General features: G+C 46.0%; 1 protein-coding gene across 1 annotated transcript in view; it reads right to left on the bottom strand.

Moving 5' to 3' along the window:
• Sfi1 (SFI1 centrin binding protein) overlaps positions 1-12,830 on the bottom strand; it is a 42,500-nt gene extending 29,670 nt beyond the window's left edge. Inside the window, exons 1-4 of the mRNA XM_051165299.1 lie at positions 12,709-12,830; positions 10,000-10,102; positions 3,587-3,743; positions 548-709 (exon numbers count right to left, since the gene is read on the bottom strand). Of these exons, the coding sequence (XP_051021256.1) occupies positions 548-709; positions 3,587-3,743; positions 10,000-10,102; positions 12,709-12,812 (526 nt within the window). The 5' untranslated portion in view covers positions 12,813-12,830. The remainder of the gene's footprint in view (positions 1-547; positions 710-3,586; positions 3,744-9,999; positions 10,103-12,708) is intronic.
• Between the last annotated feature and the right edge of the window lie 3,876 nt (positions 12,831-16,706).

The following is a 16,706-nucleotide window of genomic DNA, read 5'->3' as shown; positions in this document are numbered from 1 at the left end:
AGGTCAAGAGCACTCTGCTCTTCCCGAGGTTCTGAATTCAGTTCCCAGCAACCACATGGTGGCTCATAACCATCTATGATGAGATCTGGTGCCCTCTTCTGTCAGGTGGGCACACATGCAGGCAGAGCACCGTATATACAATAAACAAATCTAAAAAAGAAGAAGAGGAGAAGGAGGAGAGAGGAAGAGGAGGAGGAAGAGGAGGAAGAGGGAGGAGGACAAGAGGCCGCGGCAGCAGCAGGCTGAGCAAGCCCCAGAGAGCAAACCTTTGTAAGCATCGTTTCTCTGTTTCCCACCCTCACTGCCCTCCATGATAGAGTGTAAGCTGTCAGGTGACATAAACGCTTGTCTCTCCAACATGCAGTTGGTCATGGTGTTTATCACAGAAACAGAAACCTACCTAGCGCACCAGACACAAGAAACTAAGCTGAAGCTCAACTTGAATCAAGACTTCCAGGGACAACAGAAGGGTTGGTATCTGAGGCATCCAGTTCCTCACGCCGAGGATCTCTGGGAGGGCAAACAGGCCAGTGCCAAAGAAGGATACAGTGCTTCCAGTGTGCAAAGGCCCTCCGCAGGGCCATCTTCCTGGCCAGCTTCGCCACCAGGGCCTGGTGGGCAGACAAGCTCTGCCTCCACTCCCAGGCCCACTGCCAGTCACAGAAATATATCTGGAGCACAGTGACACGGTGGAATTGTACAGCCATCTCTGCAACAGAGAGATAGCTCTTAGGTGCTGCTCCCCCAGCAGGGAGAGAACACAAAGGCTGGACCCTGCCAAGGGGCAGAGAGCAGGGACTCAAGGGAACTCCCACAGAGAACCAAGCATACTCCTGGTTTTAGAGAAGAAAGGAAAGCCTTGATCAACCTAGCCCTCAACACTAATCCTAAAATGACTGAAGAATCTAAACCACAGAGACAGCATCCAGGAGATTCCCACAGGGCGAAACCTTTCACAGAATCTGTGATATGTTAAAATTTTTTCTTTCCTTTTCACTTAAAACTATCCAAAGAAAAAGGGGGGTGGGGACTGGAGAGAAGACTCAGAGGTTAAGAGCACTGTCTGCTCTTCCAGAGGTCCTGAGTTCAATTCCCAGCAACCACATGGTGGCTCCCAACCATCTGTAATGAGATCTGATGTCCTCTTCTGGAGTGCAGGCACACATGGAGGCAGAACATTGCATACACAATAAGTAAATCTTGAAAAAAAAAAAACTATCCACAAAAAATTCAGTATCAAAAACTACATGCCTTTGCATAAGTGAGGACAAAATCAAATACTCCTCATACCTTTTGAGGACAGGGCTGACCCCAGGCTCCCCCTGAAGCCATGGTGTTACCAAGAAGGAACACAGCTTCTTGCCTAAAACCAGAAACACGTTTGGCGAAGCAAGGAACAGCCTGGGTCAGGGCCTTGTGGGAGCTGTGGCTCCAGGTCCTGAGAACCCAACTCTTCCCAGCAGTCAGGGCTGTGGTCAGCAGTCCCAACACGACTGTGTGCTTTGCCTCTGATGCTCTCGAGAGACCCTGTGCTGCCTTGTGCAGCACTGCTCGATCAGCTTCGCAGTTAGTCCCATTATATGACAGCTTCTGCTGTCTTTTTGCCTTTTGGTTGCTGCACTTCCCAATAAGCCTGCCTGGCATAAGATGCAGCTTGTGCAAGACCTCCAGACCCCACCTGCTCTATCCTCTTTATTGTCTCATCTACTGGCCACTGCTCACTCAGGACCCTGTCACTGAAGAACGGCCCACTGGACCAGGTCAGTTATTTATCAACAGGAAAGGGCTAAGTAAAGGTAAGCATGTGACACAGGCAGATACGGTGGTCCACACGTTCAATCCCAGCATGAAGGCAGAGGCAGGCAAGTCTCTGTGAGTTCAAGGCCAGTGACAACCATACAGAGAGACCCCATCAGCACTATATGGCAATATCCTGTCTCAAAAACAAACAAACAAACAAAAACAAGCAAAAAATCATCTATCTTATTTTTTGCTTGCAGCAGTCTCCTTCCTGCCTCAGCCCCTCACCCCTGAAAACGCAGGTCTGCTCCAAGTTCACCTCTACTCATTTCTGAACTCAGCTACGGAGTTACTCTCTAGGACATGAACTGGGGGACCAGACACGCTGATGTGCATGAGCCTTGGCTTGGCAGTCTTACATCCCACGCTCACTTGTCCCCAGCAGCAGCTTCCAAGCCAGTGCCATTTCAAGAGACATCAGCACGACAGCCCAGTTCATTACAGCTGGGCTGCCAGAGTGGGGCGGCTGGCTCTGGGCTGAATCAGGACTGTTTGGGGAGTCTCATTACTGCTTATGACAGGAACTCTTCTCTGAAGCAACGGCTCTTCTCCTGTGTGGGTCTGAGCTTTGCCCTCTCAGAGGCCATAGGGCTTTCCTCATCCTTTTCAGCATGTGACGCAGCTGTCTCCACCTCCACCTGCCACTGTCCTTCCTCCCATGTCTCCTCTATCATGCATGTCCCTTTTCCTGTACATTCCCAGGTCTGGAAAGTGGTTGGCTCAGTATTATTAAAGACAAAATGGCAAGTCAGTCTAAAAATACAAATAATCACTAAAACTAGCATTCTTGGTAAAGATGTAATACAATGTAAGGACAAGCGCAACGAAGACTGTAGATGTCCATACGCATCAAAATACGGACAGTCCCATTTGAAGTGAATACATGTAGGAATCACAGCACATTTAGACAATGTGGAGAAAAGTTAGGCATATGAGGGCTGGAGAGATGGTTCAGAGCTTGAGAGCACTGTCTGCTCTTCCAGAGGTCCTGAGTTCAATTCCCAGCAACCACATGGTGGCTCACAACCATTTATAAAATGATCTGATGCCCTCTTCTGGCCTGCTGGTGTACATTCAGGCAGAGCACTGCATACATAATAAATAAATAAATAAATAAATCTTTTTTAAAGTTAGGCATGTTAATAAAAACCCAAAATGGGGGCTGAAGAGATGGCTCAACAGTTAAGAGCACTGACTGCTCTTCCAGACATCCTGAGTTCAATTCTCAACACCCACATGGTGGCTCACAACTGTCTGTAATGGGATTTGATTCCTTTTTCTGGTGTACATGAAGATAGGACACTCGTGTGTGTGTGTGTGTGTGTGTGTGTGTGTGTGTGTGTGTGTGTATACATACACATATGCATATATATGAGCTAAATAAATAAATGTTTTTGTTTGTTGGTTTTTGAGACGGAGTTTCTCTGTGTTACAGTGCTAGCTGTCCTAGACTCACTTTGTAGACCAGGCTGGCCTCAAACTCAGAGATCTACCTGCTTCTGCCTCCCAAGTGCTGGGATTAAAGGTACTTTAAGAAGGAAGAAGGAAGAAAAAGGAAGGAGGGAGGAGGAGGAAGAGGAAGAAGAGGAGGAGAAGAAGAAGAAGAAAAAGAAGAAATAAAAGCCAAAAGGAAATGAGTGAGAGCCAAGGACAGTGTAATTTTCTTCTGCATTTCTTGTCATCAGAACTGTGGTGTACTGCTTCTGTTCCTCTTCGTGAGGGCCCACAGTCTGTGGGGAGAGTCATCACATCAGGCCTGGCTTGGGAGCCTAGCCTTCCTACTCACCATTCTGCCACCTCTTCACCCTGCAGATGTGCAGGTATTTAAGCCAAGCCTTCAAAGATCTCTGCTTCTGCCAGCGCTGATGGTGCCGCACAGCAGTGAGCACCTTCCTTCTCTCCCGATGGCTGGTCAGGAGCTGTTCTTGCCACCGAGACCAAGCCTGAAAAGACCAGATCAGGGATTCAAGGCCAGCCTGGACTACAGGAGATCCTGTCTCAAACAAAACAAAACAAACTTGGGGGTGGCGGGGAAGAAGTTACAAATAAAAAAATAAAGAGACATTGTGAAAAGCAATTTGCAAGTACACGATGGAATTCCAGGAAGCCTTTGAGCTAGAGCTAAGCAGGGTTGGTGAGTTAACCAAGAGGAGACAGGAAGTTGCTCCTAAATGCACAAGGTCTGCCTTGCTTTGGAAGTGGGGGATGCCCATCAAGAGGCCTTTCTTGTATTTTCAGGAAGGTGTGCCTGAAAAAGGTGAAGGCTGACAACAGGATCCCCTTAAGATTATTCACAAATGTGCACCCATGACAAGGTTTCACATATCTGCAGAGATAACACATGCCCTACTTTGAAGGTGAATGAAGATTTCACATCTTCTTTTTCTAAATCTGTAATGCCTCTTCTTTCCATTCTCTCAGGTGAACACCATGCTTCCTAGTGCCCCCCAAAAGTAAGGCAGCAGGCTAGGGAGACAGCTCAGGCACTCAGTGAGCATGCGCGCTGCTCTTGCAGAGGACCTGGGTTCAGTTGCAGGCACCCAGGCTGGGTGTCTCACAACCACTTGTAAATCCAGCTCCAGATCTGCTGCCTTCTTCTGGCCTCTGTGGGCATTCCGCCCCCACCATAGACACACATGTATACACACTTGTAAACACATACACATATAGAAATAAATCTAAAAAGAAAAAGGCAACCAAGAGAATTTTCTGCAGGCTGAAGCAGATACCCCCTACTACTTCTGCCTGCCCTGCTTTCATCCAACTGTGAAGCTCTAGGCAGACCACCCGCCATGGCTCCCTCCCATCTTCTCCTGCCATCTCTTGTACCTGCAGCTTTCTGCTAGGTTTGAGAAACCAGTGAATAAATGTACAATTTTTCTCCTATTGTAAAATTAAAAAAAAAAAATTTTTTTTTGAGACAGGGTTTCTCTGTATAGCCTTGGCTATCCTCAACTTGCTTTGTAGACCAGGCTGGCCTTGAACTCACAACGATCCACCTGCCTCTGCCTACCAAGTGCTGGGATTAAAGGCGTGTGCCACCATGCCCGGCCCCGTAAAATAAAAAAATTTAAATGACCTTAAGAATGTGACAATAAAAAACAGTAGGTGACTCTATATTGGGCTCTAGATCAGACACAAAAATTGTAATGTATGGGTTGTTTTGTTTTGGTTTTGGTTTTTTTCCATTTCTTTTAAAAATTTTTTTGCTTTGTTTGTCTTGTTTTTCAAGATAGAGTTTCTCTGTGTAGCCCTGGCTGTCCTGGACTCTCCTTGTAAACCGAGCTGGCCTCAAACGCAAGAGATCTGCCTGCCTTTGCCTCTTGAGCTTTCCCCGTATAGCCTTGGCTGTCCTGGACTCGGTTTTGTAGACCAGGCTGACCTCAAACTCACATTCATCTGCCTGCCTTTGCCTCCCTGAGTGCTGAGATTAAAGGTGTGAGCCACCATGGCTGGCTCTCTTTAAAATGTGTGTGTGCATGCAGAGGTGCCCTCAGAGTCATGAGATTCCCTGGAGCTGAAGTTACATAGTTTTAAGCTACCTGACATGGATGCTGGGAATGGAACTTGGGTCCTCTGGAAGAGCAGCATTTGCCCTTCACAGAACCCATCTCTCCAGGCCCCAGTTTTCTTTTCTTTCTTTTAGAAGCAGGATCTTACTATGTAGCTCTGACTGACTGACCTAATGCACAGCTTTAGTATTTACTGTCATATCAATATGAAATGCATTGAAAATAATGACATTGTGGTATATAAAAGAAATTCTTTTTTTTTTTTTTTAAGCTACAACCAAAGTATATCAAAATAGATTTAGGGCGAACATTACATCCCCAATTTTGAAGTGACTCAAAAAAAAAAACCTAAGCCCAAGCCAGGCACAATGCTATATACCTGTAATCCCAGAGCACAGGAGGCCAAAACGAGAAGAGAAGATGCTGGGATGGGCTACATGAGACACTGTCAAGAAAACAAACAAACAACAGAAAAACAAAAAATCAAAAGAGAGAAAACTATATTAACTATGTTTATTCTTAAACTGGTATGGGAGCTCCTGCTTGTAATCTCAGAATTTGGGAAGCTGAGGCAGGAGGATCATACACTTGAAGCCAGCATAGTCTTCATAATAAGACCCTGAATTTTTATTACTTCTAATTATATATGTGTGTATGTGTGTGCAGTTGCCTGTGCAAGCCAGAGGAGTCGGATACCTTGGAGTTAGAGTTACAGGTATTTGTGAGCTACCTGATATGGGTGTCGGGGATTGAACTTTGGTCCTCTGGGAAAGTTCATGCCCTTAACTGCTGAGACATCTCTCCAGGCCCCCTCCTCCATTTTCCTGAATACTTAAAAAGGAATAGAAAATGTATTTTCTAGGTTGTCAAAACTCAGGAGGCAGAGGCAGGCAGAGCTCTGTGAGTTCAAGCCTACAAAGTGACCAGGATACCTAGGGCTGTTACACAGAGAAACTTTGTCTCAAAAACCAAAAGAGAGAGACAGACAGCAGAGAGAGACACACATACATACTGGGGGAGGGGAGCCAGGGGGAGGAGAAGGAGGGAAAGAGAGAATGGAAAGTCTGGGCAAGGTGATGCAGGACTTTAATCCCAGAACTTGAGAGGCAGAAACAAGTGGATCTCTGCATTCAAGGCTAGTCTGGTCTATATAATGAGTTCCAGGACAGCCAGGGCTACATAGTGAGACCCTGCCTCAAAAAATCAAAAAGCCAGCCAGGTGTGGTGGCATACGCCTTTAATCCCAGCACTCGGGAGCCAGAGGCAGGCAGATCAATGTGAGTTTGTGAGTTCGAGGCCAGCCTGGTCTACAAAACGAGTCCAGAACAGCCAAGGCTAACACAGAGAAATCCTGTCTCGAAAACCAAAAGCCATGCCGGGCGGTGGTGGCGCACGCCTTTAATCCCAGCACTCGGGAGGCAGAGGCAGGCAGATCCCTGTGAGTTCAAGGCCAGCCTGGTCTACAAAGCAAGTCCAGGACAGCCAAGGCTACACAGAGAAACCCTGTCTCGAAAAAACAAAAAACAAAACAAAACAAAACAAAACAAAAAAAAAACAAAAAGAAGAAAGAAAGAAAGAAAAACAAAAGCCATAAAGAATGGGTTAAACAGGGTGAGGAGTATATGCTGCCCACTTTTTTCTGTGATTCAGTATTTGCAGACACAGCCCTCAAAGCAAAGGCTCACCCTCTAGCACGCAGCCACCCGGCTAGCACCAGTTCTGTTTTGCAACCTCCCCCAGCAGGCTTTCCTGAAAGCACTCTCCTGAGCTCAGAAACGGTGCTTATCAAGTCTATCAACCGTTTCCACGTGGCTCAGCCCAAAGGTCAAACTGTCTTCACCCAGCCTGAACCCCAGAACGGCCTCTGACATGGCAGGCAGCACCCTCTGCTGACTTCACAAGGCCTGTCCCACAGCCCCTCCTGTCCCTCACTTTACTCATTCACTTGGCTTTAAGTCTTCCTACAGCCGGGCGTGGTGGCGCATGCCTTTAATCCCAGCACTCGGGAGGTAGAGGCAGGCAGATTGCTGTGAGTTCGAGGTCAGCCTGGTCTACAAAGAGAGTCTAGGACAGCCAAGGCTACACAGAAAAACTCTGTCTCAAAAAACAACAACAAAAAAGTCTTCCTACAAGGACTCAGATGGTAGGGTCCAGGCAGGACCTCAGGACTTCGGATGCTTCCTTAGCATCTGTACTTCTCTGTGTGGACTGAAAGGGAGAACCAGGCTGAGCATTTTCCCATCCTCCCCACAAGGCAGCTTCTCCTTCAGTCCCATGTCAGTAAACTCCATTGCTGCAGGTGCTCAGCCAGAGCCCCGAGTCACCAAAGGATTCCTTATCTGATGTCACATTTAATCTCGCCATGAGCAAATCCTGTCCATTAGTCACATCCAAAACAAACGGAATCTGAGACTGGAGAGATGGCTTGGTGGTTAAGAGGACCCAGAATTGATTCGTAGGATCCACATGGCAACTCACAAGCATCTGCAACCCCAGTTCCAGGTTGATTCAATATCCTCTTCTGCCCTCCATGGGCACCAGGCACACACAGGGTGGACATACATACATGAAGGAAAAAAAAATTACACATGTGATCTGGGCATTGAAAGGCAGAGGCAGGCCTGGTCTACAAAGTGAGTCCAGGACGACCAAGGCTACACAGAGAAACCCTGTCTCAAAAAAACAAAACCAAAAAAACAAAACAAAACAAAACAAAAACCAAACAAACAAAAAAACCAACCTTACACATGTAAAATAAAATAAATCATAAACACACACACACACACACACACACACACACACTCCACTATCATCATGCCAAAATCTCACTTGTTTTCTCTTTTTTAAAAATTTATTCTATTTTTAATTATGTATATGTATGTGTCTGTGTGCAGGTATATGCACCTGAGTCCATGTGCCCAAGGAGGCCAGCAGGTATCAGATCCTGGAGCTGGAGCTATAGGTAGTTGTACACTGCTTCCGTGTCTTCTGCATCAGAGTATGCACTCTTACTCACGGAATCACCTTTTCAGCCTTCAAGACAGTCGATGCCATTCTATGTTTACGTGTGTGCGCAAGTGCAGGTGATCTCAGAAGCTAAGTATGTTTATTAACATATCTTCACTGTACAGAGTGGTGAGTTTCATTTAATGACTGTGTCCTAGAACTTGGAAGGTGGAGGCAAGAGGATTGGAAGATCAAGGACATCCTCCACCACATAGCAAGTTCAAGGCCAGCCCAGACTACAGGAGAACCTGTTTCAAAAACCATAAATAAACAGCCTGTGAGGGCAAAGGAACAGGGTTTTCTTTTCAGTCTTGGTTTCTACCTGAATCATTTTCTAATTAGAAAATAGGAAAACACCAGATCTAGCCAACGGTCAGAACATTCTCCACAGTTGAGTGGAGAGTGGGATATGACTTTCTCACATACTCTGGTGCCTCACATTTGACCCTATCCCCTGGAGGGGGAGACCTGGTGGCACTCAGAAGAAGGACAGCAGGTTGCCAAGAAGAGACTTGATACCCTACGAGCATATGCAGGGGGAGGTAATCCCCCTCGGGAACAGTTATAGGGGAGGGGAATAATGGGAAAATGGGGGGGGAGGGAAGAATGGGAGGATACAAGGGATGGGATAAACATTGAGATGTAACAAGAATAAATTAATTTTAAAAAATTAAAAAATAAAAATTAAAAAAAAAAAAGAAAAAGAAAATAGGAAAACAGTTGGGGCGTGATAGCACATGCTATCCCAGCACTCAGGGAGGCAGAGACAGATCGCTATGAGTTGGAGGCCAGCCTGGTCTACAAAATAAGTTCAGGACAGCCAAGGCTGCACAGAGAAACGCTGTCTTGAAAATTGAAAACCATGGGCTGAAGAGATGGCTCAGTGGTTAAGAGCACTGCCTGCTCTTCCAAAGGACCCGGGTTCAATTCCCAGCACTCACATGGCGGCTCACAACTGTCTGTAACTTCAAGATCTGACACCCCCACTGTCAGGAGCCATAGGACCTTGCCTGACCTGCCCCAGTGGCTGAGAGGCCCTGCTGGCTGAAAGCCACAGCTGTCTGCATACTTGAGATAATTATTCTGCCTGGCTACCACAAAGATCCAGCCTGACCTTGAGAAAGAGAACATTTGGTGTATCGAGACTTCTGTATAGTCGCCCCACTCCACACCTGCTGTCCTTGGGCCTGGCCCAGAAGATTTTGTAACTTTCCACTGCATTCCTTCTCACCCCCGCCCTTTCAGAAGCTTATTATAAATTTGGATACCCCCTTACAATAAACGGCCCTCAATAAGCAAAGTTTTTCCTGGGCTCGTGCCTTTCTTTTGCCCAATTCTTTATTCACAGGTCGCGACCCTCCTCGCCACTCCACGAATAACTGAACCCACGGGTCGGGAACACCCCACACCAACGCACATAAATTAAAATTAAATTAAATATTTTTAAAAAAATCGAAAACCAAAAAGAAAATAGAAAAACAATAATGAGATATGAACACACTTTTGACAGTTTATAACGAATTTAGCAAACTCAGTTCTGCAGTGGAAATCTCGTAGAGAGCAAGTGCATACTCCTAACAGCAGCCTCACCTCCCCAGGCCCCCCGGGGGCTGCACTCCCAGCAAGCAGCAGCAGTGAAGGGCTCCCTGCCAGCTACATCGCCTGGCTATGCTAGACAAACCTGCAGCTGGAGGCTCAGGGCCCGATGCTTCACAGCCACTGCGTGGAGAACATGGTCCGCCCGGGCCTGTTCTAGTCGCCACCTCCACTTGCTCCACCAGAAACTGAAAGAGGAAAGCAAATACGGAGTCAGTGGCGGGGTGGGGTGGGGTGGGGAACCCACCAGAAGACAGAAGAATCATTAAAGTAAAGCCCAAGTCTCTCTCCCTCACAGCGCCATCTCTACACTGGCACCTGCTAGACCCGCTGCTCCAAAGAAAAACAATAAAAACAAGATGCAATCCTAGGGACAAAGAGATGGCTTAGCAGCTAAATGTGCTTGCCACCAAGTCTGAAAACCTGAGTTTGATCCCTGGGACTCACATGGTGAAAGGACAAAACTAACTTCCACAAGTTGTCTCTTTCTCACACACTAAATAAAATGTAACCAAAAAAAAAAAAAAAAAAAAAAAAAAAAAAAAAGAGCCATAAGCCAGGCGGTGGTGATGCATGACTTTAATCCCAGCACTTGAGAGTCAAGACAGGCAGATCTCTGTGAGTTCAAAGCTAGCCTGGTCTACAGAGTAACCAGCCAACACCGTTACACAGAGAAACCCTGTAGACAGATTAATTAATTAATTAATTAATTTGATTACCAGCCAGAAACTAATCTTAGACGTAGCCATAAGCACTATAAATTATCATCCAACCATTTGTTTGTTTGCAGTACTGGAGATATGAGTGTCAGGCAAGCTCTCTATGAACAGAGCAACAGTCTCAGCCCTGTAGCACTACAGACATGCCCTGATGCTCTGGCCTATACAGGAGATGCTAACGTTTAAAACTCAGATTTCTGTAACAAGAATAAATTAATAAAACATTTTAAAAAATAAAATAAAATAATACTCAGATTTCAAGCTGGGTGATGGAGCATGCCTGTAATCCTAGCACTCAGGGAGGCAGAGGAAGGCGGATCTAAGTGAGTCCAGGACAGCCAAGGCTACACAGAGAAACCCTCTCTCAAAAAAACCAAAAAACCAAAAAGAAAAAGAAAGGATAGCTAAGGGGCGGGATGTGGTGACTTTCTTCCCAGCACTGGGGAGACAGGCAGAGGCAGCTAAGGACATGGCTCAGTGGTGGAGTCCTTACCAACCATGTGACAGAGCCTAAGTTCACTCCTCTGTACCATCATCCTGTCTTTTTTTTTTTTTTTTTTTTTTTTTTTGAGACAGGGTTCCTCTGTGTAGCCTTGGCCATCCTGGACTCACTTTGTAGACCAGGCTGGCCTCGAACTCACAGCGATCTGCCTGCCTCTGCCTCCCGAGTGCTGGGATTAAAGGCGTGCGCCACCACGTCCTGTCTTAAGTAGGATTTCTACTGCTGTGATGAAACTCCATGACCAAACAGCTTGTGGTAAAAAGGCTTCAATGACTTACACTTTCGTATCACTGATCATCACTAAAGGAAGCTGGGACAGGAACTCAAACATGGCAGGAACCTGGAGGCAGGAGCTGATGTAGAGACCACGCAGGGGTGCTGCTTACTTCTTGCTCCTCGTGGCTTGCTCAGCCTGCTTTCTTTTTCTTTTTCTTTTTGGTTTTTCAAGACAGGGTTTCTTTGTGTTGCCTTGGCTGTCCTGTATTCGCTTTGTAGAACAGGCTGGCCTCAAACTCACAGCTATCCACCTGCCTCCGCCTCCCAGAGTGCTGGAAATAAAGGCGTGCACCACCACCACCTGGCTCAGTCTGATTTCTTTTTTTTTAAAGATTTATTTACTTTATGTATGTGAGTGCTATGTCTGCGTGTACACCTGCAGGCCAGAAAAGGGTGTCAGGTCACATTATAGATGACTGTGAGCCACCAGGTGGTTGCTGGGAATTGAACTCAGGACCTCTGGAAGAGCAGCCAGTGCTCTTAACCACTGAGCCATTTCTTCAGCCCCCAGCCTGCTTTCTTATAGAACCCAGGACCATCAGCCCAGGGATGACACCACCTACAATGGGCTGGGCCCTCACTCATCAATCATTAATTAAGAAAATGCTCTGTAGGGCTGACTACAGGCCAATCTTTTTCTTTTTTTTCTTTTTTTTTTTCTTCCTTCAAGACAGTGTTTCTCTGTATAGCCATGGCTATCTGGATTCACTTTGTAGACCAGGCTGGCCTCAAACTCACAGAGATCCACCTGCCTCTGCCTCCCCAAGTATTGAGAGTACAGGCATGTGCCACCACGCTTAGCTACAGCCCAATCTTATGGAAGTGCTTTTTCAATTAAGGTTCCCTCCTTTCAGATAACTTTAGCTTGTTTCAAGTTGACATAAAACTAGTCAGCACGAGCTGGGCATGGTGGTGCACGCATTTAATCCCAGCATTTGGGAGACAGAGGCAGGCGGATCACTGTGAGTTCGAGGCCAGCCTGGTCTACAGAGTGAGTCCAGGATAGCCAAGAGAGAAACCCTGTCTTGAAAAACAAACAAACAAAGGAAAACTAGCCAGCACATAACCCCTACCCCCAAAAATTATATTTACAAAGTTAACACAGGCTTAGGACACTGTAAGCATTTAATTAGAATTAATCATAATTACATAAAAAATTCAATATCATAGTTGAGTGTTATCAATAGGTAAATACACAGGTATCAGCTGTGTTCTAAGCATTGTGGTGAGATTAGCGCATCATACCAATACTGAGGTAAAATGATGTTTGCTATCCTGTGGTGCCCCACACACTCACCCTAAGGTACTCCGCCGCCTAAACTCTAGAGCAGTGGTCTGCATGTGCAATTTGGTCCTACGAGCAACCATGTAGATCAGCCAGGACTTCCAGGCTTGGCGCATCTTCTGCTTTGTATCTAGAGACATCAAAGAGTTACTTTTTTTTTTTTTTTAAGGAAGCAGGGTATACTGGTGTACACCTTTATTTATTATGTTTACAATGCTCTGCCTGCATGTACACCTGCAGGCCAGAAGAGGGCAGCAGATCACATTATAGATGGTTGTGAGCCACTATGTGGTTGCTGGGAATTGAACTCAGGACCTCTAGAAGAGCAGTCAGTGCTCTTAACCTCTGAGCCATCTCTCCAGCCTCAAAAAGTTATCTGGAGTGGAGGGATAGCTCAGCAGCTAAGAGTATCTACTACTCTTGCAGAGGTTCAGTTCGGTTCTCAGTGCCCACACTGGGCAGCTCATAACCACCTGTGACTCCAGCTCCAGGGTGAACTGCAGCAGATCTGATGCCTTTCTTCTGGCCTTTGCAGGCACCTGCCCATTTTTATACCCTGGTATACACACAAACATAATTAAAAGTAAAATCTGAAAAACAGAAGGGTAAAGAGGGCTGGTGAAATGACTCAGTGATTAAAGGTACTTGCTGCCAAACCTGATGGCCTGAGTTTAACCCCTGGAGCCCACACAAAAGAAGGAGAAGACTGACTCCGACAGGTTTTCTTCTGACCTCCACGAGCATCACGGTATACAGGAACCCCCACACATTTAAACAAACAAATAAGCAAGCAAGCAAATGTAAAAAAGCCTTTAAAGGGGAGGGAGGGAGATATTACTATTTTGGGTTATGATACCAGCTTAAGGCCTTATCTTTAAAGTCTCTATATCTCTCCCAGCCTTCAAGTGCCCTCTGCTGGAAACACTGAGTAGTGTCACAAAATTAACAAGGACTCAAGACAGCACAAGTGACAACCGGTAACTTTTAAAAAGCATTTAAAGAAAAACTGCACTCTTCTGAGGGTGCTGCCCCCCTACTGCCCTCTACCTTTTGGTTTTTTGTTTGTTTGTTTGTTTTGAGACCAGGTCTCTATGTACCCTGGCTGATTTGGAACTATCTCTGTAGACCACACTACCCTCGAACTCACAGAAATCCGCTCTCTCTGTCTCCCAAAAAGCTGGGATTAAAGGTGTACACTACCACGTCTGGTCTTATTTTTTAAGACAGGGCCTCTCAGTGAATTTGGAGCTCACCAATGGACTAGACGAGCTAAGCGGAAGAGCTACAGGAATCCTCTTGCCTTCACTTCCAGAGCTGGGAGAAAGACACGCCGCCTTTTATGTGGGGGCTAAGGAGTCAAACTCAGCTTCTTGTGCCTGCCTTGCAAAGTACTTTACTGACCACCATTTCCCAACCATGGAAACAAAGATTATCTTAAAAAAGCAAACAAACAACTGACTTTCCTTTTCTACTACAAAACATTCAGCTATAACTGTTATAACTATAAACTACAAGGAAAGCAGCAGGAGACACATCATTAAGAAAATGCCCATCAGGCTGGAGAAATGGCTCAGAGGTTAAGAGCACTGTCTGCTCTTCCAGAGGTCCTGAGTTCAATTCCCAGCAACCACATGATGGCTTATAACTCTCTATAATAAGATCTGGTACTCTCTTCTGGCATGCAGGTACAATTGCAGGCAGAACATTATATACATAATAAATAAATCTTTTTTAAAAAGAAAATGCCTGTTAGCCAAGCGTGGTGGTGCATGCCTTTCCCAGCACTCGGGAGGCAGAGGTATGCAATCTCTGTGAGTTCGAGGCCAGCCTGGACTACATAATGAGTTCCAAAACAACCAGGGCTACACAGAGAAACTCCATTTTTAAAAAATCAAAACCAAACTAACCAACAAGACAATCTGTGCCACAAAATAAAAATTTAAATATTAAAAGAACTGAAATCAGCCAGGTGGTGGTGATGCATGCCTTTAATTCCAACACTTGGGAGGCAGAGGCAGGTGGATTTCTGTAAGTTCAAGGCCAGCCTGGTCTACACTGAGAGTCCAGGACAGCCAAGGCTACACAGAGAAACCCTGTCTTTAAACCCCCCCCCCCAAAAAAGGCTGGAGAGATGGCTCAGTGGTTAAGAGCACTGTCTGCTCTTCCGGAGGTCCTGAGTTCAATTCCCAGCAACCACATGGTGGCTAACAACCATCTATAATGTAATCTGATGCTCTCTTCTGGACTGAACACAGGGAGTAAATGCGAAGAGCAGCAACGGGGGGAGGGGGGGCAGAGGGCACCGTGAGGCAGGTGTGCTGTGCTGAGTTTAAGGCAAACCAGCAGGCCAGGTCCAGTCAGCTTGCACACTCTGCCTAGTGAGCTTCAAATGCCCAGACCAACCCATGTGGGGACAGCAACTCATCAGACAGGACTAGATCAACCAGATCGCACTCCAAAAACAAGAAATGAAATCAAGCACGCCTCCTCTTTCTCCCAGATGATTCTCTGTCCCAGAACTCCTGGGAGGGCCAGTCAAGGCCCTCAGACACACTCTCCCCTCTCTCACCATGATGCTCAGCTCTGCAGAACCCCTTCCTCATCTGCCGTCGCTGTTGCACAAAAGTCTTCCAGTTCTGGAACATCAGGTTGTACAGGTAGTATCTGAGGGGCCAAATGCAAACAAGGCTTACAGTGAGACCACGAAGTAACTCCACACAGCACACCCAGTCACTTCTACACTTAGGAACATTTGAGAAGAGAAAAACTTATACTTGATAGAGAACTGATCAGTAGACATTGGGTTATTTGGAGTGTGGGTGCTCCCTAGGATTAGCACAATGAAATCCTATGGGAAGTAATGGTCTGCTCTGACTCATGATAGGAGAGCCATCTAAAAAAAAAAAATTGGGGGGAGCTGGAGACATGGCTCGGCGGATAAGAGCACTGGCTGTTTTTCCAGAGGTCCTGAGTTCAATTCCCAGCAACTGCATGAGCCTGGTCTACAAAGCAAGTCTAGGACAGCCAAGATAACACAGAAAAACCCTGTCTCAAAAAACAAAAAAACAGCAACCACATGATGGCTTACAAATGCCTACAATAGGATCCAATGCCCTCTTCTGCTGTGCATGAAGACAGTGTACTCATATACATAAAATAAATAAATTTTATAAGTAATAATAAAGTCGGGCATGGTGGTGCACGCCTTTAATCCCAGCACTCGGGAGGCAGAGACAGGCAGATTGCTGTGAGTTCGAGGCCAGCCTGGTCTACAGAGCAAGTCCAGGACAGCCAAGGCTACACAGAGAAACTCTGGCTCAAAAAACAAACAAACAAACAAACAAATATATATATATGTATATAAGTAATAATAATTGGGGCTAAGGAAATGGCTCTGACCCGGGTTCAATTCCCAGCACCCACATGGCAGGTTGCTCACAACTGTCTGTAACTCCACGATCTGAGTCCCCAACACAGAGACATACACGCAGGCAAAACACCAATGCATTTAAAATAAAAATAAATAAATTTAAAAAAAAAAGAAAGAAAGAAATGGCTCTGTGTTTAACAGCACTAGTTGCTTTTCCAGAGGACCTTGGTTAGGTTCCCAGCACTCACATGGCAGCTAACAACCACCTGTAACTCCAGTTCTAAGGGCTCTGACCTCTTCTGGCTTCTGCAGGTATTTCATGTGTATAGTGCACAGACATAAATGCAGGCAAAGGCCCTATACATAGAAAATGGCTTCAAATGCCACCTTCCCTCCTCTCTACAGCATAATTAGTTCTTTCCCTGCTGTGTTCCAGAGTGTACTGCCCTCTCATCCACCCCTTTCAGTTTAATACCAGACACAGTTTCTGTATTAAGTGGTAAGTAACCTTAGTTTGTTTTTGTTGATGTTATGTTCTATGCTTCAAAGCTCCTGGTCCAATCAAGCTCTGTAAGGCCTCAGCTAACGTCATTTTCTACAAACACAATGAAGCCTCTCTCCTTGGCGAGGTCACTCTCCA

The sequence above is a fragment of the Acomys russatus genome, chromosome 22 (genome assembly GCF_903995435.1).
Source record: "Acomys russatus chromosome 22, mAcoRus1.1, whole genome shotgun sequence".
Taxonomy (NCBI): domain Eukaryota; kingdom Metazoa; phylum Chordata; class Mammalia; order Rodentia; family Muridae; genus Acomys; species Acomys russatus.
Note: the sequence above shows the minus strand (reverse complement) of the source record. Positions and strands in the feature narration are given on the sequence as shown.